The sequence below is a fragment of the Aulonocara stuartgranti genome (genome assembly GCF_965226115.1).
Source record: "Aulonocara stuartgranti genome assembly, chromosome: 8".
In the NCBI taxonomy this organism is placed as follows: Eukaryota; Metazoa; Chordata; class Actinopteri; order Cichliformes; family Cichlidae; genus Aulonocara; species Aulonocara stuartgranti.
This window is the reverse complement of record NC_138959.1, coordinates 27,184,575-27,211,436: the sequence shown is the minus strand read 5'-3', so window position 1 is coordinate 27,211,436 and position 26,862 is coordinate 27,184,575. Positions and strand designations below refer to the sequence as shown.

Here is a 26,862-nt window from a genome sequence, read left to right as displayed (position 1 = left end):
TTCAGTTCCATAGTCGGATAATCTGCTCAGGTACATTGTTTCTAGAACCATAACATGCAAGCTCAATGAAGCATACGGTCAAATACACATGGGAATATATTTTTAACTCTTAGGCTATTTGTAAAATATGAAAATTCTGTAGATGTACAGTGATTAAAGGAATTTAATTTGCATGAATGAGCAGAAAAACAGGCATTAACTCCATAGTGTTTTCAATAAAAGGAAAAAAAAATTGGAGACTACATTCATTTCACCGAACAGAGCCCACATACAAAAACAGCAATATTAAAAAAAATAAATTATTAAAAAAAACAAACAAACAAAAAGAAAAATAATGTTGTAATGACGCCACTTATAGCTTTAGTTATCTTATTACTAGATAGTATCTGTGCCTCGGGAAATGGAGAAAGACTCAAAATATCCAAAGATACACTTGTACAACAGAATACTGCATATCTACTCACAACTGGGTTAGCTAGGTCGACATGGAGGCTAGCTGCCGAAGATGGGAATGTCCACACGTACACACACACACTTCCCCTTGTGGAATACACTACTGGTGAGATCACTTGTTTGCTGTTTCTATCTGACACACAGTTAAGCGCTTGTCTGTAATGCTACCAGGATAAGACTCCTTGTCTTCTTTGGGTGAGTTTTGGGACTCATTGTTGCTAAAATACAAAAAAAAAAAGAAAAAAAAAAGCCTCTTTTTTTCCTTTAATGTGGATTTTCAAATCTTTTTTCCTTTCTGTGCTTCCTCTCGCCATCTGGGTCTCAAACATTGGGCATTTACAGTCGTCAGTAACTCTCTCAATTCCATTTTTAGGTTTGGTCTTTTAGTTTTTGCATCACGTTTCGTGGTCGGAAATACATGGAGGAGAGGTCGAGAAGAGTTTGCACATTCTGTAGTCCTTCGCTTTTTGGCACCTTGGAGTAAGATAATGACACCAGGTCAGATGTGTGGCTCAATGCGTACAGGAGAGCAGGGGTCAGGATGCAGATGGGAGCCGTTGGGAGCGGGCGGGCTACTTGTCGCCGACCTGCTCACTGACCCCTCCTTCTCCCGCTCTGTCCGTGGTGCCGTTGTTGCGGTTGGCAGCCGCTGCTTCGTTCTCCTCTTCCTCCATTTTCACCCTCTTTGTCTCAGGCTGGTCTTGCAGTTCTCCGTTCTGCCTTTTAGTGGGGAGGGAAGCTGAGGCTGAAGCGTGAGTTGCCAGGAGATGCAGAGGGTTTGCAACAGCTGGTGGGAAAGAAGAGAAGATGAATAAGGTTCAATATGGAGTGTTATAGTCCTGTATTTCAAATTAGTTTAGGAACTTCCAAAACAAACTGAAGCCATCAAGAATGTGATAATAATGATAATAACAATAATACTTCCCAAGTAGTAACAGCTCATCAACGCCCCAGAGTTATGCAAACTGTCAGAATCCTTGTAGCACAGTAGCAGCACTCTTTCACTTTAGTTTAGTAATAACCCCTGACAGGAGCCTCAAACTCGCAGGACCTCAACACCTTCTTTGAGCTTCAAACCTTCTTTGCTCGGTTTGAAGCCACCCCTCCCCCACAGCCCTTGTCAAGTATGCCAATGACAACACTATGGTTCAGCTCATCTCTGATGGAGATGAGACAGTGTACAGGGTGAAGGTAGAGAACTTGTCCCACTGGTGCTCAGAAAACAACCTGACACTGAACGTCCTTAAAACAAAAGAACTCATAATGGACTTCAGGAGGCACAGACAGGTCCACTCCCCTCTCACTATAAATAGAGAACAGGTGGAATCTGTCTCCACCTTCAGGTTTCTTTATCATCACCCTGTTAAAGAAGGCCCACCAGCAGCTGCACTTCATCTGTGTCCCGAGGAACGACAACCTGGACCAGAAGCTGCTGCTGGCCTTCTACCGCTCCTCAGTAGAGCTCTCCATTGAGAACAGGAAGGCTGTGCAGCGGGTAATTAACACCACCCCCCAAAAAAAAACAAAAACAAAAAAAAAAAATCACTGGCTGTCCTCTGCCACCACTGGAGGCCATCACCTCCTGTCTTAAGAAAAGCATTACTACCACCACCTGTTTGACCTGTTGCCCTCTGGTCAGGGACTCAGGTCAGTGAGGTCCCCCACCTCCAGACTCACAAACAGCCTCTTCTCCTGGGCCAATCAGACTGTTAACAAACACTAAAGTGCTTTACAAACCTGAACATTACAGCTAACAGCTGGATTTCCCCATTTCAGCGCAGCTAGCCAGACAGCCAACAGCCACTTACTGCTAGAGACACAGACAGTGGGCAGTATGTTCTCGGCTTTAACATAAAACTCATTGTTGCAGCCTAGGGCAGCACAAAAGTGACCCCTTCAAACTGATTTCTAGTTGGTTAGCTAACATAAACTAATGTAAGCCTATTAGCTGCAACTAACCAAACAATCACATGACGTCATGCTGACAGAACATGGCGCTAAACATGTTTATAAAACTTTAAGCCTTATTTCTTAAACCCAGCTTCACAGACAGAGTTACATCTATGTCAGAGAGCAGAGCTCCATGATGATAATTAGCCTGTATGTGTGTATTGTTTCATGTCCTATTTCACAGTAAATGCGCTCTTTATTTATTAGAACCACTTCCACTAATTCCATAATGCTCCATTTATATTAATTAGATTTCCATTAATTACATTTTTTGGATGGTAGCTCTTGTTCGTTGTAGTCTCTTTATTAATAGGTTCTAAACTATATTTCACCTCGCGATCTGTAATGCAGTTATCGAAATCATTTGTAAAATGAACAAATAATCTTAAATACTCACTAAAACTTACAACTGGTAAAATTAGTTGAAAAATTTAAAAAGTTAACTTTTTCACTGTTATATGCAGGATGGTCTCAAAATCTTCCCGTGATATCGTTGAAAAGTATTGTTACAGCTTCATAATAACTAGTGAGAGGTGACAGGCAGGGTACAAGGAAGCATGTTGACAAATCTATCATGATGCCATCCCTGCAAAAACCCAGTAGAGTTACCAATTAACCCAACATGCGTGTCTTTGAGGTGCACTAGAGCATACCGACAATTACAAAAGCCAGGCATGTACAACAGCAACGGAAATGACCCTGCTGGTTAACGTTGGTTGTAAAACATGTCAAACTGAAGTGGACTCACATTAGTCACAAGGTAAGAGAGACTGTAGATCATTGAAGCTAGGTTATATGGCAATGTTTGGAGATCCTCAACATAGCATCTCCATCTTCTGGCTACATAAGGTTTACATCACTACGATTGCAATATATACAGCAAGGTGCTCAAACATGCCTTCAGATCATTTACTTCAAATGGAACAAGTGTGAATCTGTGTTGTTTTTGAGTCAGCATGTTCATATAATAATTTGTGCTCCTATTCTACTTACAAGCACCATAATTAGCAGAGATCTTTGTATACCATTGGTATCAATATAGACCTAAACTCAATCTGATCATTTACTTTACAGGGAGGATTGCTGCAATCGTTTCTACTATGCATGTTTCTCCAGTACAGGCTGAGATGATTGAAATCTCAGTGGCATACTGAGAAGTAGTTGTTAGGTAGGTGTTAATGATGGTGATTAACTTTCTCTGTTAAGCTGGGCTTTTTGCTTTGGGCTCTATGCACCCTCATAAAAAGAGGCATTACTGTCATGTGATTATTCTTCTCCGAACAAATGATCCAGGTGAGTGAGTCTTATTCCAATCAGACAGTATCAGATCAGCATAATAAAATGATGATAAACATCATCAACAACCTATAAACTACCTGGAAAGAAATAGTGGATTTGGTGCACAGAGCTATAAAATAACCTTTTTAAAATAACTGAAGGTGAATGTTATGAAGGTTATTCTCCTAAAGCCCAATAAAGGAGAGGTGTGGAAAACTGCTTTTGTTTGGTGGCAGATCAAAGAGAAATCAATTGAATTGATTGAACAGCTATCCTTGGTAACAAATTGCCTCCAAATACAACTAAGCAATTTTCTAATCTGTATCCTACTACCTGCAATTCCAGCAATTTAAAATGAGACCTACTGGTAGATTACCATCAAGTATAAACAACATATACACCTTTTCATCATCACAAACTGATTACATGAATTCCAGTGAATGCACAGTTGTGCTTGAGGTACAGCTTAACAACTTGCACATATAAAATGTGTTTGTCCAACACAGACACATGCTGACCATAAAAGAATTTGTTTAAACCAAAGCTCTGAACATAGCCTGCTCTCAACCAGGTTATTTGTTAAGAATAAGTTACCAGTCAGTCTCAGATATGAAGCATCAAGAGACATGACAAGGAATGGTGGAAGAAGCACTCAGATACTTAGGACTAATGGTAGAGGCAGGCCTTTATTCCTATTTTCACCTGGTTTCTAGTTCAAACCTTCACTTCCACCAACCATGCTGTAGGTTTTTTAAAACTGGCCTTTATTAATGAAGTGCTGGTTTGACTGTGTGTGTGTCCGACTCACCTGTGCTAGCGGCAGTACTAATGGGGACCAGATGGGTCCCATTCTGTGTGATGGCCTTTATTGGGAGTTGGTGCTGACCGAGCGGAGCTTGTTGCACGATGGTAACCGTAGTCAGAGGAGCAGCTTGAGAGCTCTGGATGATACGACTGACTCCACCTATGGAGGAGGCTGTAATGGATGGGACCGGCTCCACTTTTACTGCACACAAAAATATCAAAAATTAGACATGCTCATAGAATCAAAAACAAACCAAAACAACAACAAAAAGAGCACCACCTTTGATCTCCTTGTGCTCTCCGCTTCCATTCTCCTGAGGTTCGCTGCTCACTGCAGAAGCAGGCTGTCCACCAACAGTTGCCATGGTGACAGCTGGGATCTGGTGAACAACATGCACAGTCTGCATGACAGGGGCAGAGCTAACTGTAGTCGTAACAATGGCTGGTGTGGCCATGGCATAGGTCACAGGCTTCATGGTCGTTTGAGGCATCTGGCGCTGCACAGCGATCAATACTGGCTGATTGCTGAGAGGGGAGCCTGTCAAACGGTGTGATAAAGGTTAAAGCAGATGTCATTCACTCAGATAAAGATGTGCAGGAGCACACAAACACTGTACACTGTCACAGAAAAGGGTTTAATATGGGGTGGTGGTGGTACTGCAGTCTTTTTTGTCACGAAAAACTGAAAAATGTGAATGCATCTGTTAAGGCCCACATGTGATCACTCTGCACACACTAGATGTTATATGGTTCATAAAAAGGTAAAAACCTAAACCCAATGTTTTACCTGGGGAGTTCTGTGCAAAGCGGGCCTCTTGGATGACGGCGAGTTTGGGCTGGATTGTTGTGGCTTGGGTTGGGGCTGGTGGTGGAGTTGGCTCTGGCTCCATGGGGACTGGGGAGCCCTCTCTGGACAGGCTGTCTGGGGTCTGGACCCCACTAGAGTGGGCTGACAGTGCCCCAGTGTGGCTTGGAGAAGCTGGAGCACTCCTGGAAAAGTAAAAGTAAAGTACAGTTTTCATCCCAGCCATAAAAAACACACTATATAACTGTACAGGAAACTTTTTACAGTCATGTATGCGTAGCATCAAGATGCTTTACCTGGAGGACAATGGCCCCACAGGGGTCCTGAAGCAGGGCACACCCCTGGGCCTGCGCTTCCTGAAGGCTTGTTCTATCAGCTTGCCTTCAGAGGCGGGGTCGATCCTCCAGAATGAGCCTTTACCTGGTTCTTCCTGAGACCGAGCCACTTTGATGAAATACCGGTTCAGAGACAGGTTGTGGCGAATTGAATTCTACAGAATCAAAATTAAATAAAATTAAGAACTTTAATTAAACTGAAGATTTTGTTGGGGTATCCATGTTTGATAATGCATAACACGCCCATGTTGTTGTACAGGATGATTTTAGCTTGGTGTAAACTGCAATTAGATTTTCCATTTTATTGCGACAGTAACACAGTTTTTAGTCACTTTGAGGCGCATTTGTCAAACCTCACCCATGTGTGTAAATATCAGCATTTTACTGTTAAATCCTGCATCCTGTCAATGAAAAAAAAAAAAGGTCACTCAGTCAAAGTTCAGAGCATAAATTAGATCCATGTATTAAATCAACTGGGGCATCTTCATACAATAGAAATCAGAGGTGTACTTTCAGCTTTAGACAACACAATACAACAAAACCCCCAAACATGCCTCTCGTGTTCATTAACACTGAGGACATAGCCATACTCTGTATGAGCGCTTCATTGTTCCTCCTAGTTCATTGTCTTGTAACGTCTGAGCAGAAAAGCTGCAGCATCTGGCTCTCAATGCTAATTAAAACACACTAGTATGCTGCAGACGACAGGTAACAGCGGAAGACACGTCAACATAAAAAGACACGCGTTTGTAACTGTTTGTATAAGAGTACTGTGTTGTATTGAACTGAACATCAGTGAAAATACATTTAAATTAGGTGAATGACACCCATTGCCTCCCTTTTAAATGCACCCCTGCATGTTGCTGCTCTCACCAGTGCAGGAGACTGAGGACAGCTGTTGTTAGCTTGCAACACAGATTGCTTGTTTAGTTTAACAGAAATCTGATGTGAACTATTTTCACATCGCCTTGATTTTCACTTTGTCTTAATTCAGTGACGTTATAGTACAGCCTCTTTGCCCTTTGTCACATGTGTTTTAGAGAGGAAAGGCTGAGCTCAACCATGAACTACACTCAGTGGCGGTCGTAGCCTGTTTTGCTGCCCCCCCCACAAAACATATTAAGGATTGTACATCAACATAAAACTGTTGTCGAAATTCACCACACACACACACACACACACACACACACACACACACACACACACACACACGAAGAGAGAGAGAGTATGCATTGTATGCAAACGGCTACCAAACAGCCATCATAATTCGTCATACAATGAGAACAGGACAAATCAACAATTGACAAGGACTAATTAATATTAAAATCTGTAACATAATGTTTGGAGTTTAGTCTGTTACTATTTTTACCATTTCTTTTTGGAGCAACTGTAACCCACATAATTTCCTTAGGGATTAATAAAGTATTCTGACTCTGACTCTGATTGTTTCAGGATGACCTGCCATTATGCAATGACACATCTGCTTACCTGCATCTTTCGCTCGTTTCTCCTCCTCTTCTCTTTTTTCTAAACTGAGCACCAGATGGCTTTGAACTTTTCTTGTCCATCTTCCATTGGTTTTAGTTTTGCACTCCAGTATGAACACCCATCCCTCAACCCGAGGATCACCACAGCATAACCTAACAGACCTACACCTTAGTTCACAGATTCACTTTGTCTAAGGTGTATTTCTGGGATTTCACACAACCCAGGATTCAAATCATGAATACATAATTTACAACATTATGAATGAAATGTGCTCTGTTTGGAAGCAGCCGCCCCCCTCCCCTTTTGACGGGTTGTGTGTGAGACTTTAAATCATCAAACCGTAAATTATAAATTTTAAATTGTTATTGATCCCTTTACCCCGAGTCCTAAAGCGTATATTTATTTTCTTACTGTTCTTATATTTATTGTTTGTTTACTTGCACTGCTGTAACTGGAGCCTCGTCGTCTCGTCTCTACATACTGGACTGTGTGTAGCGGAGGTGACAATAAAGTTTACTTTGACTTCAGCAGCGAGCAGGCGCACCGAGGGTTCTCGCGCTCACTTTTCCAGAATAGAATTTCGAAAAAACATCGGTGCAAATTATAAGTCTGTATCATAATGTCTGGTGTTTTCGTGTTTGTTGTTTTGTTTTTCCATCCATTTGCTTCCGCTTCTCCTTTTCAGGGGCGCTGGAGCCTATCCCAGCTGTCATGGGGTGAGAGGCGCTGTACACCCTGGACAGGTCGCCAGTCTGTCGCAGGGCCAACACACAGAGACAGACAACCATTCGCACTCACATTCACTTGCACATTCACACCTAGTGGCAATTTGGATTATCCGATTAACCTATCCCCACAAGCTGCATGTCTTTGGACAGTGGAGCCGGAGTACCCGGAGGGAACCCACGCAAACACGGGGAGAACATGCAAACTCCACACAGAAAGACCCCGGCCTGATGGTGGAATTGAACTCAGGACCTTCTTGCTGTGCGGCAACAGTGCTAACCACCAGCACGGTGGTTAGCACCATGCCGCCCAAGGTGTTTTGTTTTTATTTTGCGAGTTGGTTATTAGATGCTGCTCCAGCCAGCCAGAGAATCCCCCGCCGCCACGCCCTCTCCTCCCTGTGCCGCAAGCAGCAGGCGCACCTCGCAAACGAAGGGCACCCTTATTCCCAGCAAATGGGCGATAGAAAACCGATCGGTGCCTGTGCCATTCCCAATATGCGCTGGCTGATATCGGGGCAGCATGAGTACGAGCAATTTTTTTTTTTTTTTGCCGATGCCCGTGATGCCGCCCCGGGCAACCGCCTGTGTCGCCCGAATCAAAAACCACTACTGACTATACTGCTGATAGCCTGAACTTCACTGATGTTCTCAACCTTGTTGTCAGGGAAACCAATGCTAAATCTGGGCTAAATCTTATAATACACATGCTCATAAGCACATTTTACAAATCCTCATCCCGCAACATTAGTCGGCAACATCTCTTTATTTCTGCACCCCCCAACAACACACCAAAAACAAAACAGAAACCATTTATTAGTCAGGGTTTGCTTCACCCAGTTTACAGGTTCACTTACTAACTGTGATTAGTGGAAACACCGTCACTGGCCTGAATGAGCTAACAGCTGGCCATCTAACTTCGCCTGGGGCATCAGGTCATTGGTTGTATTGAACACTGCTTCCATTCCCCAACAGTTATACAAGGTTTGCTGGGATTCTCAGCAATGTGTACATTTTAAAAAGGGATACATTTCACTTTTCAAAATGTACACATTGCTGAGGCCCTAAAACAAGAAATATTTGAAACTGAATCAAACAGAACTACTAGATGAAGAAAGTAGACCGGTGTACTGGGAGGCTAGGTGTAAGAGAAAGCAAAAGGCCTTCTGTTATTTGTATGTGAGTCTGGAGACTAAGGAAGGACAAAAGGACTAGTACTGGCTAGGCAGAGAGATACAGCTGGAAAGGATGTGCAGCAGACTGGGATGATTAGGGATACAAATGGAATGAGATGTAAATGTAATTAACAAGTGAAGACATAGAGAGTACTTTGTGGAGCTCATGAATGTAGAAAATGAGAGAGAGTAGGACAGATCGAGCAAAGTTAATGAATCAGAGAGTGTGTAGCGGTGAAGAGGAAGTGAGGGCAGTTAGAAAGAGGACAAAGAGTGGGAAAGCAGTTGGTCCAGATGGCATACCTGTGGAGGTATGCAGCTCTGCCAAGTCAACTTCCCTCTAAGAGAGAGGGAAGTTGACTTTTCAACCAGACTGACGTTTAACACAATTCTGGAGAGAGAGGATTGCCCGAGCAATGGAGAAGACGTGTACTGGTACCGATTGTGATGTGCTACTACAGAGAGATAAAGCTGAACCATAAAGCTATGGGAAAGAGATGCTGAAACTAGGTGCGAAGAGTGAGCAGAAGTACAGCTTTAAGCTAAGAAAGTAAACTACAGATGCAAGGTTGGCTTTGAGAGTGCTGATAGAGAAGTACACAGAACGCCAGAATAAGTCACATTGTGTCTTTGTGGATCTAGAGAAAGCATATGATAGGGTTTCAAGAGAGGAACTGTGGTACTACATGAGGAAGTTGGGGGTGGCTGAAAAGTATACAGGGTGGTACAAGACACGTATGAGGACAACATCAGGGATTAGCTCTGAGCCCTTTCCTGTTATCAATGGTAATAGACAGAAGATGAGAATCGATAAACAGATAAGGAGGCAGGAGTCTCAATTGACTATAGTCAAATTGACTATAGTCTCAATTGACTATAGTCAATTGAGACTATAGTTTGCAGATGACATTGTTATCTGTAGTGAAAAGTCACTAGAAGGGATGTGAATGAGCTACACAGGTGGAAATGTGAACGTGCAAAGAGCAGAGGTAATGCAGACAAAGGGGTTTCATACCTTTGATCAACCATCCAAAGCAACAGACAATGCAGAAGACAGGTGAAGGAGAGTGCAGGCATGCTGGGGTGGATGAAAAGGAATATCAGGTATGATTTGTGAATGAAGGATAGCAGCAAAAGTGAAAGGGAAGTGAAAACCACTATGATGTATGGTTTCAGATGAAGACACTAACAAAAAGACCAAGGAATTGTTGGAGGTGGCAGAGCTGCAGATATTAAGATTTTCACTGGGAATGACCAGAATGGACAAGATTAGAAATGAATACTTCAGGCAGACAGCTCAGGTTGAGTGGTTTGGAGGAAACAACTGGAGAGACAAGGCTGAGCTGTATTTAGCATGTGCAGAGGAGGGATAGTGAATATACTGGACAAAGGATGTTGAAAATGGAACTGCCAGGCAGAAGGAAAAGAGGAAGACCACAGAGAAGATTCGTGGATGTAGTGACGGAGGGTTGGTTTGACAGAGGAGATACTAGAGAGTAAGATGAAGCCAGATAAGATGTTTTGTGGACCTGGAAATAAGAATAACAGATCCTGCGAGATAATTACATTAAAACTATGGCCCTTTCCATTTACAAACATTATGGGGGTAGAATAACACAAATACAATAAAATAATGAAGTTCAGATGTCTATATTGTGTATATGCAGCTTGTTAAGCTAGATCTTAGTGAAACCACTGAATGAAGCGGCAGCTATGCATCAGATAGTGATGGATATGTGGGTATAGAGCAGGGCGATATGGCCAAAAATATTTATCACGATATATATTTGAAAATTTGCGATAACGATATAACTGACGATATAATTAATGCGAGACAAAATACAACTCCACAACATTACTAGCGCAAAAAGACAACCTTCCATTTATTTTCACTTAAACAAGAAGCTGGTTTTTATGTACATTAAAGCTTTATAAAAATGTAACAGTGCAAATGCAAATTCCTTGCTGAAAGTTTAACCAAAAGGCATTTCCAGTAGAAATGGGCTGACATATCCTGAGCATAACCATGTATAATATCCACTGAAGTTAAAAAGAGGTGCTTTGCAACATTAAACTGCAGTGTGCAGTACGCATTTTTCGGACCATAAAGTGCACGGGATTATAAGGCACATTAAGCAAAACAAAGCAGTCAGATAAATCAAACTTTATTAAACTCATTCTTCTTGCTTCCTCCACTTCTGTACCATTGATTCATTAATGTTGAATTCTCTGGCAGCTGCTCTATTCCCATGTTGTTGCAGTATATTAATGACTAACCTCGTATTATGGATGGATTATCTCAGTTGTTCTCCTGACTGAAGTTTGGTCCGTTTACAGCATCCTGCCATGCGATTGCATTTGTCTCTAACCATGAAGAACCTTCACGTTAACTTTTATAAGTGGAAAAGTGTTAGTGTTCGTCCTCCAGCTTCACTGTTTATGTTATGCTAACATAGCTGTGTCGCTAGCGATCACGTAGCACATCATTATATACCAGCTAGCCAAACTTCAGTAACCCTACAAACGTCACTGCTGTTTAGTTTCCTGTCTTCGTTTATGTTGGAAGTGATAGCAGAGCTGTACGTTTGAATTTTTTCAGAAATCTCTCAGTCAGAACATGCAATATCATGCTTAGGTAACTAGCGAAACTAGCGAGCTAACTTCCGCTAGCTTCCTGCTAACTTCTAACTCCGTTAAATGTAATAAATTTTGTTTTCATGGATGCCTGGAAGTTAAACTTTATAGTTACACCTGGTAAAGCAGCAATGCTGATCGTTTTATTAAAGATGAAAGAATTTAGACAGTTTTTAACTCTCAGTGATGCTGCAGTGTTGTTTGACCTGAAGCATACAGAGTTTAGGACCCAGATTACTCCCAGATTTAAGAGCATCTCAGTCCGACAAATATGACAATAACAACGGCCGCTTGCATGTTCTGCAAAAAAATGTGCTTTGTTGTGTATCTGACGGACAAACACCAAACCAGTTCCACATCACTGAAGTTGCACCATTTTTACAAACCAATTCTGGTTCATCTGTTTCACTCAACAATCGGCCATGTGCGTATGAAAACAAAGGCACTGCGCGTGCGCATTTTACTCCCATTCTATCGCGATATTTCATTTTCCTATCGTTGCCTAACATTATACCGGTATTACCGTGAACGGTATAATATGGCCCAGCCCTATGTGGGTATTATTTTCACGATTTAGAAAATGTATACATGTTATTATACTTTATTCTAATCCACTCCTAATTCTCTCTAACACTACTGAAACTGCAGGTACTAGAAGGCACACTAAGAATACCTGTTTGAAGTGAAATTTTTTTTATTAGACTTGGGACCGTAAGCTTTACTGTGTAAATGGATCCAGTTTAACAGTTCAGAGCTCTAATGTGCAGGTGTCACATTATTAAGAAACAGCAACACAGAGCACAAACAGCAATAAAATGATTAACTGGAATTAAAATGTTTATTTTCCTGCTCTGTGCACTAAATCGCCAGATTTTCTGCCATTATTAATCATGTGTCCTTTTTACAGGAGTGTTGCATTTTACCGGTGTATTTTCTATGTTCGTTATGGATTTTTAATCAGCATTTGACAATCTCTCTGAAGTAGGTGGCACTCATAGGGACTATTATCTGTGGATAATAGTCATATGATCTGTGAAATGCCCCCTTTAGATTGGTTACATGCTGCCAAGACCATCTTTCATGTGATTACACAGGTGATAAGGGTAGGTTCCAGATAGGAACGATACCCTAGGTATGTTGAACTCGCTTCATACTATAGGGTCAAGTGCTCCACAGCTAAAGCACATGGTAAAAGTGGACTTTATGGCAGACCCTCCGAATTAAATGAGAACACAGTAAGACAAAGTGTGAAAGTGTGTTTCCCCTCTGTGTTTCATCCCCATTTCCTTCTTATTTCAACAAATGAAAAATAGCTGCCCTAATTTATCACACACAATTTCCAACAGTGACCTCCTGAGATTCATCCAGAACTCAAATGGTTTAGAAGAAAAACATCCTGACATCATGGTGAAGCTGTGAACAGTGAATAATCTAATAATAAATGTCTGCTGAAATGAAAGCTCAGCTCCAATTTCACTTTATGATGCCCAAGTATAGTAACAATACAGTTATTTTGTTGCTTAGAATGTTTTGCTTGATGGTTAAGCAAAAACTGCTTTTTGTTTATTCTATGCAGGTTAAATCATCAGAATGCCAAAAGTCATTGGTGAAAACATGTAGCTCCTTGGTGAACAAACTATAAGATCTGGTATAACACTCATGCACTTGCACACCCTAACTGAATGTCAGGCAAACTACCCATGCTTACCAATGCTGAGAAAGGAAAATAATTGCAATCTTGAGTGGCTGATATGTGGAAGCTCAATAATGGGGCTCACTCTCCACGACAAACAGGGATGCTTCCCTACTGCATCTGGTCCTCCATCACTGGGTCATGCTGTGGGGGACAGACTATCCATCTGTACCTCACAATTACATAAATGTATTCTGTTTTAACTTAAACCCTTGTATTTCATTTCTAACTATTCTGAACTACAGTGGTTTAGCTGGAATGGTGAATAAATAAGTTTATGAAGCTCTTCAGCCAATAATTAGATTAAAAAAAACAAACTGTTACCAACTCAAGTCTGTATTACTATTCAATCGCAAGCACACCATTATTACTAGTATTATCAGTATTATAACCAAACTGACCTGCCAGCCTTTGTCTGCTGTTCTGTAGTAGGGGTAGTTCTTGGTGATGTGGGTGTATATTCCGTTCAGTGTTAGCTGTTTGTCCGGAGCCATGGTGATAGCTTGAACTATTAGCTGTGCATATGAATATGGAGGTTTGGAGTCATCCTGCAGGAGACATAAAGTGAAGTTTATTACACAGGAAATGTGTGTCAAAAGCACACATATGCACACTGACACAGAGGGTTTGTACTCTAAAGTCTATGCTGCTACTGCAAACATTGGGCAATTTTTAGACTTCAATGAGTAACAGTGATATTCAGAGTCCTCAAATCCACTGAGACTTCTCTGAAGTCTGCTGCCTTCATCACGCACGGTTCTTCTCAGACATTTAGTCTGAATCCATTTCGAAATCAAGCAGATAGACTAACTGTAAGCACTCACCCCTTCCTGCCCTGTTCACATTATGCATTTCCTCTCACCTTTGGACTGTCTTCACCTGAGGCCTCCTTGTCGTTTTCTGATTGGGAGCTGTCTCCTATAAGATCGGAGGTCAGAATGCGAGATGTCCTGTAGCTGGACAGTCCTGCCCCACGTGGACTTGATGGGCAAGAATTTGCTGCACTGTGAAAGATATTTAAAATGTGTCTTGATTTGAGATGGGAAAAAAGCCACAGTTTTCTAATCTGCTTACATACAACTAAGCAGTCCTACCTGATGGTTCCAGTAGGTGAAGGCAGCGGGCTCATGAGGTGTGCAATGTTGTCAGGAATGTTGATGGTCAGGGGGGAAATCTGGGGCTGGACAGGCTTGATCGGTGATTCTGGCACGTTCCTTGGCTCTTTCTTGTCATTGGACAGGGCTGTGAACGTTATTTTTATACTTGTGCTGGGAAAGCGGAAACAACACCTAAGAGAAGGAGAAAAGAACCAAAAAACTATTATACTATTTAAATGTGTGAAATAATTCTGCCAGTCAATCAAGTGCTTATTACAATGTTACTGCTCAGACCAGCTGGTGACAAGCAGGCCAAGGAGGTCCAACTACTGTGATTCAGTTTCACACTGTTTAAATAGGGACATCCTCCATTATATAACAGCTCGTGTCTAACATGAATAGCTTCCAGTGCATGGTTACATTCATACCCATAGATTTTTTTTAATGTAAGCACATAAGCAGCACTGAGACAAATAATGACAGAGCAAAGGTTGGGAACATGAAGTCAAGCAAGTACTTAACTTGCCAACTTTAACTATGCACCTGGCGCTGGAACACTGCATCATGAGTAAAACTAGTGTATAATAACTCTTTACCAGCCTTTTATTGTGAGGGAAAATACTGTAGCCTGTTCTGTATTATGTCAGAAACACCACCCACGCAAGTTTAATAGTTAGCCTGTGTTCCTGACATGGGAGAGACAGCTGTTGAGGGTTATAGCCCCAAACAAGAATTTTTTCGCTTTGTGAAATTCCAACGTAATTCTACTATAATTCGGCCATTTTGATGTTTCATACACATAGCTATTAGTACAAGCCAGCACTATGAACGTTATCAAATTTTAGGCTGTGCCAAGCCTCTCTGTAATTAGGCATATCCAAAACACGTGATACATATAAACAAATGCAACAATGAAGTAGAATACTAGCATCCACATGACGCACCGACTCTTAGCTGAATTATGACTATCTGACGTCTCACTGACGTAAGCAGCTCGCTAAACACAAGCCGAATAAACCAGCAATAAATAATCAGCGGTTATGAGTCGGGTTCAGTGCGCTTCCAGTAGTTACCTCTGCCATTATCGTGCATATCTGCGTGTCGGTTGACCATTTTTTCCTTTGGTCACACACACACACACACGAGCTGCACGTACCAGCTTAGTGTTGCTTGTCAGAGCACGTGCAACACCGCAGCGGGACAACAAAACAACAACACACGATTCCAGAAATAACTCGATTTTCCCCGCACTTTAAGCAAACTGGGAATATCAATCTTACATTCGCGGAAGCTGTAAAGGTGGAGCCCCTCTTCTCTGGAACACCCCATCAACAAACACCCCGTTTTTTCCAAGGCATCGGAGGTAGAATTCCCCCGTGCCGGTGCCATCTTCTCCTGCGGTAAATATTTCTAGGTGCCGGCGGGAGATGAAGCTGGAGTGTCCCATGCTGACGTCCACGGAGCCCTGCGAAGAGTTCCGGCCGATGGTCACGGACTTTTTCTTCATGAGATACTCGAATTCTCGGCCCTCCAGCCGGGCTACCGCCAACCCTGACATCCCGCTTACCACCGCCATCTTCTAAGATATCTGAAGGGGATTTAGAAATCTGTCTTAAGCGAAAATATATAAACAGTTGCAGGGAACCAAATAATTTTTTTAGGGGGACGGGTTGTGAAATAGAGGGGAACCCAATTTTATACTGTGGAGAATTTAGCTAGGAACGTGCCAGCCCGGGGACACAGCGGCTCCGACCCACCGCCGTGATGAAGAGGAAAAAAAAGGCGTACCGACCAATCGAAAACGGCCAAACGGACGGAAGTACTGTGACAGACAATCTTTTCAACCAATGGGAAAGCAGGTTTTATAGACACAAGCGTGGCGTTTACCAATGACAACAATAATAAAAATAGCCGTATAAAATAGGGCTCGGTTGCGGCGCAGGCTGACACGCAGATGGACGGAGAGATGGAAAATGCGGCGCAGGAGGGGAGTCTAATGTACATACAAGCTGTGTCCCAAAAATGTCTAATGTTCGTCCTTATTTATATTTTATAAACTAACAGAACCTAATGAAGACAGTGTCTTATATAATACTAAATTTTCTGCCTCCCGAAATCTCACATTCATAAATCCAGAATAACACATTTGACGCCAAATTACAATTTTTTTCTTTCTTTCTTTTTTTCATAGTCAATTGTGCACTAACTATCTAATCTATGTATACATTGTTCACCTGGCCAGAAACGAGATTCTTGCTTTGGCTGCCAAGATTTGGCTTTCTGTAGCCAAAAGTCAGCATGTTATGACAAGTTATCAGTACACTTGATTAACTAGTTGCATACATAAACTATACAGGTGCAATGTCTTGTGCATGCTCTCTCATCCAGGTAAGTAAATCCTGAAAGGTTGATTCTGTTCACCTGGATGTGGGAGAAACATTTCATCACTCATCCAAGTGACAACACCTACAGGCCAGTGAAAACTCAGTGGTCTCAATTTGCATATTAATGATCAAGGAACTGACCTCACAGCCCATTGTTCATTCAGTGTTCTAGTTTCAGTCATTGTGCAAATGTACTGTTTATAAGGTTGTGGAAACCTGCAGTCAGCTGGCACTGAAGAAGTCACGTTTCTCCCACTGAAAACGCTACGTCCAGATGAACAGAATCAACTTTTTGGGATATACAGGTGCAACACAGAGACACACCTACTAATTAGTCCTAAATAAAACAATACTCATTTGGTACAAAGGGGCTCAAAACATTCCAAGAAAATATTCTCCACACCATTTCCTTAACCACTGATGTACACAATGGTTCAGGCAGGGTAAATCCATGCTTGAGTTGCAGTTGAGACTTATCAAATCAGACAACATTTTTCCGGCCTTCTGTTGTCCAATTATGGAGAGCCTCTGTGAACTGTAGCCTCAGATTCCTGTTCTTAGGGCTGACAGGAGTGTTGCTAGATGTGGTCTTCTGCTGCTATTGGTTTCACAAGTTGTGGATTAATGGATGCTTTTCTGCTTGCCTTGGTTTAATTGAGTAGTTAATTGAATTACTGTTGTCATCTATCAGCTAGAAGTAGTCTGGCAACTGCCCTTGGACTTAGTATCTACAAGGTATTTTCTCCTAGAGAACTGTTAGTTAATGGATTTTTTCTCTTTAGAAGACCATTCTCTGTACACCCAAGAGATGATTGTGCTGGAAAGTCCCAGTAGTGCAGTCGATCTGGCACCAACAGCTATGCCACATTCCAAATTACTTAAATCATCCTTCTTTCCTGTTCTTATATCTTATATTAATGAGAATGGGAAATGGTAAACATAATAATAAAAAGTAGACATATTCTACACATAGGAGATTTTTTAAAAAGCAGTAAAGACTTGGTTACATTTATTGCTGCATAATTCCAGTTCCATGCAGTAATTTACCAGACCAGGGTTTCTGTGCATCAGGTTAGTTTACTAACTGTAGTACAGCAGCTACCACGCTGTGAGGACAGAGTCTGTATATGAAGATCATGTTAAATAATGCATGTAAAATCACTCATTCTGTGTAGACACTGCCACAGACGTAGACTGGTTTAGACAGGGGCCTAGCACCACAAGCTGTTAGACGTCTGATGCTAGTATGTGCACGTTCTTTGAGATGTCATCAATATTCAAAAAAATGTACTGCCCTGAGAAAGGCCATGCACCATGCTACACGTGTTCTTTCACAATGACGTAATCAGTTTGAACTGAGTAATCCAAGAGTAATGCACCGTTCACGAGGTTTATGAGTAACATTTGGAACTATAGATTTTGAACCTACAAATACTTTCCTCTCAAAGCCAGATGTGACATTAAGTCAAAGCTGGCTTTCAGACTTTTGAACTTAACACAAATATATTAAATTCAGACCATACATATATAAAAAAAATCAAAGGGACAAGAAACAGACAAAAGAACAGAACAGAAAACAAATTTCTGATAATGTCAGATAAAACCAAACAGAGCACATTCTTGAAAGCTGAGACGTTAGGGGAGCTGGTAAATTGAGAGATTTATGATTTAACCACTCTTTTACTGGTATGTGGAAATAAAAAAATAATTTTTCTGCTTAAAAGGTTCAGGATCAACTGGGTGATCCAAAACTCACTGATCTTGACGCTAACCTGGTTTCTTGGGGTCTTCAAACAAAATGAGAATGATATTAGCCAAGCTAGATCCAATCAGCTATAATGACTTGTCCCTGTAATGCTCTAAAAGTTAAAACTAGAATTTTAAAATGGAACCTAAATCTGATTGGTAGCCAGTGCAGCGACTTTACAACAGGGGTCATATGAGCTCCCTTGTTCGATTGGGTCAGTAGCCTCGCTGCAGAGTTTTGAACAACCTGTAGACAAGCTAGCCCTTTATTGTTTAGACAAGTAAACAGGCTGTTACAGTAGTCGAGTCTTGTAGAGACAAAAGCATGTATTATCATCTCGAGTTCACTTGTTGACACGATGGATCTAAGTTTTGAAATGTTCCTCAAGTGAAAAAGCAGGCTATGATCAGATTATGCTAAAGGAGGACTTAACATACTCTTCTTATTATCAAGTTGCCAACATTAATTGATTCCTTCCACAAGAATTGGAACAGCATGGGCGTCACCATTTACAGCCCCCAAATACTGGTAATCTGTGTAAAATTCAAAACAAGACAAAACACATTTAATTCACAATAGAAGCAATAGAAAACATGTCACATGTATAAACTTGTGAGAAAAATATATTATTCCAACAATAGTCAGCTAATGTTTGGGAACTGACGAGACCAGTTGCTGGTAGCTTCTCAACAGTCTTAACAGTGTCTTCTTTGCCTTATTTTCGGTTTCATGATGGGCCAGATATTTTTATTTGGACTCTGGGCAGATCAGGACCCAGATTCTACGAGGAAACCATGCTATTGAACTAGATGTGGTTTATCACCGTCTAGCTGATACATGGAAGGCCTTCCTTTAAATCTTCTAAATAGGAGCAAACCTTAAAACGTACCTACCTTTAAGCACTGATGGTTCCTTTCCAAATGTGCGAGGTGAAGAAAGTAGGCTAGCAGAATAAATTTGAATTACCACGTTTAATTTGCTTTATTTCTACCACAGAACTTTTATTTCCAAGGACTCCAGTCAGGGAACTTTCTAGGGGGAAAAAGGTGATGCAGACCGCTTGGCATCTCTCACACATTTGTGCATTACTGTTTCGATACCTCAACTTTGGCAACAATTGAGTTTTTCTTTTCCACTGTTGCCAAATGCTTGCTCAGAGTACAAGTCTTCTGTTTTTAGGGGTTTTATAAAACCGAATGGAAGTGAATTGAATTAGGCTTTTTGGATTTAGAGGTGATATTGGATTGACATTTGTTTGGAGTGCTAATGCCAGCTAAACTTTGTTAGTGGCATTTTCATCAACCAGATTAATGCCACAAGTAATAATTGTATAAGGACAAAGTTTTGGCTCATAATCACAACATACTGACCAAACTGATGAACATGTGCATCACCTTAAGTTGTCCTGCAATATACATCCTCAAATTTTAAAGTGTAAAATGGTTCATGTGTCTTCATTTTCACCAGAATTAGGTTTTTATGTTTGTGATCTGGTAAAAATTCAACCAACAATCAATTGTGGCAGCTGTGGCTACAACTGTAGCTGCCTCCACCAGTGTGTGAATGTGAGAGTGAATGAATAGTGGAATTGTACAGCGTTTTGGGGGCCCCGAAATGCGCTATATGCAATCCATATAAATGCAATCCATTAATAATAATAATAATAACAATAATTATTATTATTGTTATATGTCCACATGTGTGTGCTACATGTGTATGGGGTATCAGTCACAGCAGGTAGTGTAACATAAGTCAAGTGCTGCCACCTGGTGGATTTATATGGTGATGCTGCAACATCTGAGGCGTCTTTATATGATGAGTGCTCAGGAAGTGTATGCCTGCATATCTCTTAATCATATCAGCTTATCAGCTGTATAAAAGAGAGCAGGTAGGTAGATTCATACAAGGCGTAGAAATGCTCTATATGACTATAGGTCTGGAAGTGCAATATTAATCAGTGTCCTGAAATATTTATCCCCACAAATACTAAGACCAGTATGTTTCTGTGCATCTGTAAAGGAAAAGATGAGGATGTTCTTGGCTCAGTCTATATCAACACATCTTATGCACAAAGGTTACTTTTTATTAATATTATCATGAGTGATTTTTAAAGTAGTAACTGATTTATTAATCTTCAATCTTTGCTAATATCATGTTTTAGAAAGCACTAAATAGCTTGCAATAGAATCATTGTAAAAAGTAGCATAGGTGTAAACTGACAGTAAAGACTGCTTTGTAACTACTGTAGTTATAAAAAAGGAGAAACAAACAAAAACCTTCCACAAACAAGCTTTATTTTACAACTCAGTAAAGAGTTCAGATGAAAGTTAAATAGTGTAATCCTTCAGTTTTAATGACTGACTTTTCACTTTGGTTTTTTCTTCTTTCTTTCCACAGAATCCAGACTAATGAAGTATTTTCTAGTGATGTAGAACCTCATTAACGTATTGAGGACCCTGCACCAATGCAGTGAAAGAGAAACTTTGATAAATTAGGTCCTGGAGCCAGGAGTTAATTTACAGGAAACACAGCTGAACAATTTTTGGAATTAATTTTGAATGTGTACAGCAAAATGGACTTTCATATCAGGTTATACTGATTGGATTCAAGCAGCTGTAGTTGGTAAAGAAATAGCTGCAATGCAATATTCATTACAGAGTACGACTATTTGAAGAAGACTTAGTCTGAAATTTTAATTGGATTTACACTTCACAAGACACCTGGTTGCTTTTGGACTTCTGTGGACCAGGAACAATACCAGATATAATAATATTATTAACTGGGAAATGCAGTTTCATTGTGGGTGGGTGGGATTTATTGCAGAGCGCTTATAATAAAAGCAAACATCATTTCAATGTGTGCGCCTGTTTTTGTGTCTCTATGTCCTCGTGTCTGTGTTTTACTGTTGCTACCTAAGTGTGTTCTCATCCTCTAATGTGTCTTTATGTGTGTCACTCGTGCTGTGGGGACAAATCGGTCAAACAGGACCAGCTTCATAATGTAAATTGTTAGATTGGAGGGTACTGAATGTAACATAAGAGTCAGGATAAGTGTGAAATTAGTATAGGTAGATGTTATGTCTTTGGTTCCCTTTTTCTGCCACACAAAAGTCCAGTCATACAGCTGACTTAAATGTCCACCACTAAATAAAATCAAAATGAAATGATGCACAGCAAGCATCTACACTACCCTTACTAACACGTAGTCTAGAGCTAACATTTATTTCTATATATTTTGCAGAGGCAGACTTTCCTGTAATATTTGAAACCAGCCTTGATCAGTAGATCTCCAGACTTTCTGAAGATCTTTTAAGAAATTTTCTTTGAATATTGGATATCAAGAAGAAGTGGCAGGCGTGGAAAAAAATGAAACTTAAACCTAGCTTCATCAGAACTGGTGTCATGTTTAAGAAAAGGCAGAAAAGGCTGAAGGGGTGGCTCAGGGGGTTGGGAAGCGTATCTGTAACCAGAAGGTTGCTGGTTCGATCCCCGGGCTCTCTGTCCTGGTCGTTGTGTCCTTGGGCAAGACACTTTACCCTACCGCCTACTGGTGTTGGCCAGAGGGGCCGATGGCGCGATATGGCAGCCTCGCCTCTGTCAGTCTGCCCCAGGGCAGCTGTGGCTACAACCGTAGCTTGTCTCCACCAGTTTGTGAATGTGAGAGTGAATGAATAGTGGTATTGTAAAGCGCTTTGGGTGCCTTGAAAAGCGCTATATAAATCCAATCCATTATTATTAATAATGAATGGAAAAAGTACTGTGAGATTTTGAGCCACCATGCAATGCCATCAGGAAACCATGTAATTGGCAATGATTCTAAACCCACTGCTAATGCAATACAAGCATACCTGAATAGAAAAACACTATCACCATATTTAAAGCAGTTTGTGACTGTTGTGATCTCAGTACTTCTTCATTGGTAGAAAAACTAGATATTCATTAACAAAAATAGTTTAATAATTTAAACAAAGCAAAAATGAAAAGAACAACCAGGATATGACTTGATGTGAAGAAAACTAAATTAAATTCCTTAATTTGTACAAAAAACAAATGATATAATAAATATGGGACACCCTTGGTCTTAGCTTCAAAGTGAACTTTCTGTTCTCTGTGCTACGTTGATTGTGCTGCAGAACAGTTCACAGATACCATCAAATCGTCAAGAGATAAGGTTTCCAAAATTGTAAATCAAAACCTTTTACTGTTCTACAATGCTAAAGTGCAGTTACATTTTACTTAAGCAAAATCTTTGTCACTCAAAGTCTGGTCACCCAGGTGCTATTCCGAGCACAGGCACAAAAACCTGCACAAATCTGATTAAAAACAATGTTATAAGTTATTTCAAAAATCCTCGAAAATTATCTTTGCTAAATGGCCTGTATTTGTATAGCGCTTTTACTAGTCCCGCCTAGGGACCCCAAAGCGCTTTACACAGCCAGTCACCCACCCATTCACACACTGGTGGAGGCAAGCTACAGTTGTAGCCACAGCTGCCCTGGGGCAGACTGACAGAAGCGAGGCTGCCATATTGCGCCATCGGCCCTTCTGGCCATCACCAGTAGGCTGTTGGTGAAGTGTCTTGCCCAAGGACACAACGACCGAGACTGTCTGAGCCGGGGCTCGAACCGGCAACCTTCCGATTACAAGGCGTAATTTTATCAAATTTATTTATCAAATATAAATTATGTAAATTTTGCTTTACCATTTCAAACTTAAAAAACATGAATTTGTTGGTCATTTTGTCCAGCCAAGCTGTCATTGAGTGTTGAGGGTTCTGACGATCCAGCTGTCAATCTACAGTTGACAGTTCACTCTTCCTCCAATAATATTGGTCAGATTTTAGTAAAACTTGCACACAATGATCACCTAAGGGGTCAACCAAGTTTTGCTTCAGGTCAAGGTCATATTGATTGTTTTACAATTACTTTTCCATTTTCACTAGAATCATTATTACTGCTAGAATTTTTTCAGATTTTGATGTTTGGTGATGCATCATGAGCTAGATGAGCTGCTACATTGTTGCTGTTCTTGTATGATTAAAAACAGCTATTTCTTGTCAAAGAAGCTAATTAGTTAGAGAAGATACAGTTAGAATATATAATATATTATAACCATGTTCACAGTCCACATCCACATGAAAACAAAATCTAGATTTAAAAATCAGTAAATATAGGATGTCTATTTTTAAAATATAAGAAACATAAGATAAAGCTATGGAATACCAACATATTTCAGACACAGTAGCTTTAAATGATTTATTTCCAACTTCCTTAACATTTTGTTTGTTGATGTTGTATTTTCCTGTCATATTCCTAAAGTTTTTCCAAAGGTCAATCTGCTACAATACACCTGTTCACATTCAGTTAATTTTTGTTAATGAAGTGAAATGTAGGACAAACTGTAAGCAAGTAGAATACTATTATATTTCAGTGAACTTAAAGGAAGTTCATTGTATTTAAATATAGCTTAACACCGCCCATAAATAACTAGACCTGTCAGCAGGATATAAAGAAACAATGATTGTACAGTATTGTGTTCAATCGAGCCAGTGTTATCAGTTGAACTATGGCTGGGCCGTGTATGTGTGCAACACCAATGTAAAGTAGGTTAACCATGCCTGGTTAACATTAGAACACATCTTTATTTACCTTGGTGACTTGGAAATAGCAAAACCTCCCGAGGAAATGGTCGTAGGGCTAAAAAGAAATATGAAAAGTCAAAGCACAAATGTGAAAATGTCTCAGCTCACTAACGAGGGAAACACTGGCCCTGATAATGCAAGTTTTAGTTTAAATTTGGAGGATAGTACCATTAAAAAAGTACCATTAAACGCCATTATTGGACTTTGGACTGCAAGACTGCTTGACATCAAATGAGAACAGTATGAATTGTTGGCATGCCTGACTGCAACACAACACTACATTAGAACGTAATCACTTTAGCCTTTGTCACCACTGCACTGAGGCAAACAGTGTCAGTTGACCCAGGCCAAACTTAGGTGTGTTTGCATGTGGGTGCTGGCCGGGCATTGTTCAGCAGGCAGACAACAGGTAACTGAGACACATGTTAGGTGTGAGGTGGAACCTGAAGCCCCAGAGACACAAGAAGACAGACAGACACAAAGTGAGATTGCAACACCTTAGAATCACATGTCAACCATCTCTACGGTAATTTTCCTGGACCTGTCTGAGCAACGAGGCTAAAGTTATGAATTAGTAATGAAATGCTGACACATTCCCAAAGACTTCCCTTGTGAGAGACTAAATGACTGCGTGGGATTGCTCCTTGAAAAACAACAGCTATATCAAAAGAGATTATGAGTTGGAAACAGGGATTGTGCAAAGATTAACGAGGCACTGTAGCTTCATTTCGAAATCCATTATTTTGTTCAACATGTCATTTCATCACATGTACTTGATAACAGTTTAGTGTTGCAGTGCTATTCTTGTTGTCAGTATTGTAAGCCTGGGGATTATTGTGGTGATAAGCTTAGACTGTTAATAAGGTGTATGACAGAGAAACAAGTTGTACCTCATTCCTGGTAAAGATTACGTCAGAATACATATTTCTAAACAACCTCTGTTCAAAAGTTTGACTCCACCATATGTGTAAGGATGCAGATGTGTGGGACTACTGAAAAATGTTTCCTGTCTTTTCTCTTCACACAAACAAATTCTTGTAAAATGAGAGCACACTTGCCCCAGTAACTAATAGACCCAGTTTGGCTGGTTTCTGTTAAATGGGTTGTGTGACCAATTCTTAGATTTCACAACAAGAAAATCACCACAGAGACTAATCACGAGCACAAGCCTTAGAAGGAAATCAGTGGGGACAAAGGAACAACATGAATAATCTCATCAGGATGTAAATGAAGTAGAAATGTGCAAATAGAGGACAGTCTCCTGATTTCCAGGTCAGAGTGAGGAAACACATTTAACATCCCAAAAATTTGATGAAATAAATGAAACACTATTTAAAACAGAAACAAAACAATCAAAACAGGATCATGTTACGCTGGAGAATCAGAGAAGAGCTAGAATAAGCACAACCACAGTGCACCCAAACACTTACTTGCAGGATTTTTCCAGGGGTCTAAAAACATGGCATTCAAGGGCCCACAAGAAATCTGAATATTTAATCAGAGGTGAATATAGTGTCAAAAACACTGGGCATGAATTTCAGGCTCTGTGCCCACATTTAGATGTACTACACAAAAAGTGGCACTGATAAAGAGTTTGAACATAGTATGTATTGAATAACTGTTGGAAACAAATCCATTGTCCCTAATTAGTAATAGTACAAAAATTTTATGATCAAAAATATTTAAAAATACTATTTATGCAGAATCATATATATTAGATTACTGGATCATAATTACTGATTGAGTAACACTTATCAAACTTTAAGCTGGATTTGATTTACTTTGATTCTTCTGGATAGTTTGATCTGTAATAACACATTATCATCAATTAATGGATTTATATTTTAAAATCTGCAAAATGATAATCTAAACCTTTAAAGTTAATGATATAGAGCACTAACGGATTAAAAAAAATTGGTTAAAGTAGAAATCGCCACAACACAAAAATAAAGCTGAAGTACATTATAACTATATTTCAGTAAAGTACATTCTGACACTGGCTGCTAGTTGTTCTTCTGTAGTAGTTTAAGCCTGCTGGTATTGGGACTGGATTGAGGGTGGGGGACCGAAGTGATCGCCCTCTGGACATGTCCCTGATCAGAAGGTGATAAGACGTTACCATGTCACTGTCTTAATGTAAGAAACCAAACAGCGTAAAAAACAAAAACAAAAAAACCCCAAACAAACATGCAAAATCACAAGAACCAAAATGAGAACAAAGTTAGGTAAAGTAAAACAAGCAACACAAGGAAGTATTAACCAACCACAACAATAAAGCATACAGCATTGTGATTTGCACTTTTCTTTTAGTCTCTTCTCTCTTGCTAATGTTACTTTGGGAATGTCTTACATGCTGATGTGCAGCTGCTGAGTTTAAGGTGCTCAGCATACAGGGAGCATTTCAGGTCAAGGTTCCATGTCTTTTGTTGGTGAATCAAATATCCACCTATGAGATTGTGATGAAGCTCAGAATTTTCACCCTACAGAATATAGAGATGTTTATTAAAGGAAAATTATTCTCGACTACATAATGCTTTAAATGTGAAGATCTGCACCTGAAGCTTTAGCGCCGATTCCATGGTCCAACATCACCATCCAGAAATCTGCTTTGTGCTTCTAATTATGACACAAATGGAGAATCTCAGTGATGTAAT

The 26,862-nt window shown here is 40.3% G+C and overlaps 1 protein-coding gene across 1 annotated transcript; it reads right to left on the bottom strand.

The window, feature by feature from the left end:
• Nucleotides 1-145: 145 nt before the first annotated feature.
• Nucleotides 146-16,228, bottom strand: foxk2a (forkhead box K2a). The gene is made up of 9 exons (XM_082543576.1): nt 15,718-16,228; nt 14,435-14,629; nt 14,203-14,344; nt 13,742-13,888; nt 5,587-5,780; nt 5,273-5,475; nt 4,766-5,023; nt 4,490-4,687; nt 146-1,240 (listed from the first exon to the last, which is right to left on the bottom strand). Exons 1-9 carry the CDS (start codon nt 16,011-16,013, stop codon nt 1,026-1,028), a joined length of 1,848 nt encoding a protein of 615 aa, XP_082399702.1. The 5' UTR covers nt 16,014-16,228; the 3' UTR covers nt 146-1,025.
• Between the last annotated feature and the right edge of the window lie 10,634 nt (nt 16,229-26,862).

Coding starts and splice junctions, on each gene's coding strand:
- foxk2a (XM_082543576.1), bottom strand. CDS start 16,013: ATGGCGGTGGTAAGCGGGATGTCAGGGTTGGCGGTAGCCCGGCTGGAG. Junction 14,345..14,434: donor TCACCTACTGGAACCATCAG/GTAGGACTGCTT, acceptor TATCTTTCACAG/TGCAGCAAATTCTTGCCCAT. Junction 13,889..14,202: donor CAGGTGAAGACAGTCCAAAG/GTGAGAGGAAAT, acceptor TGTCTCCTGCAG/GATGACTCCAAACCTCCATA.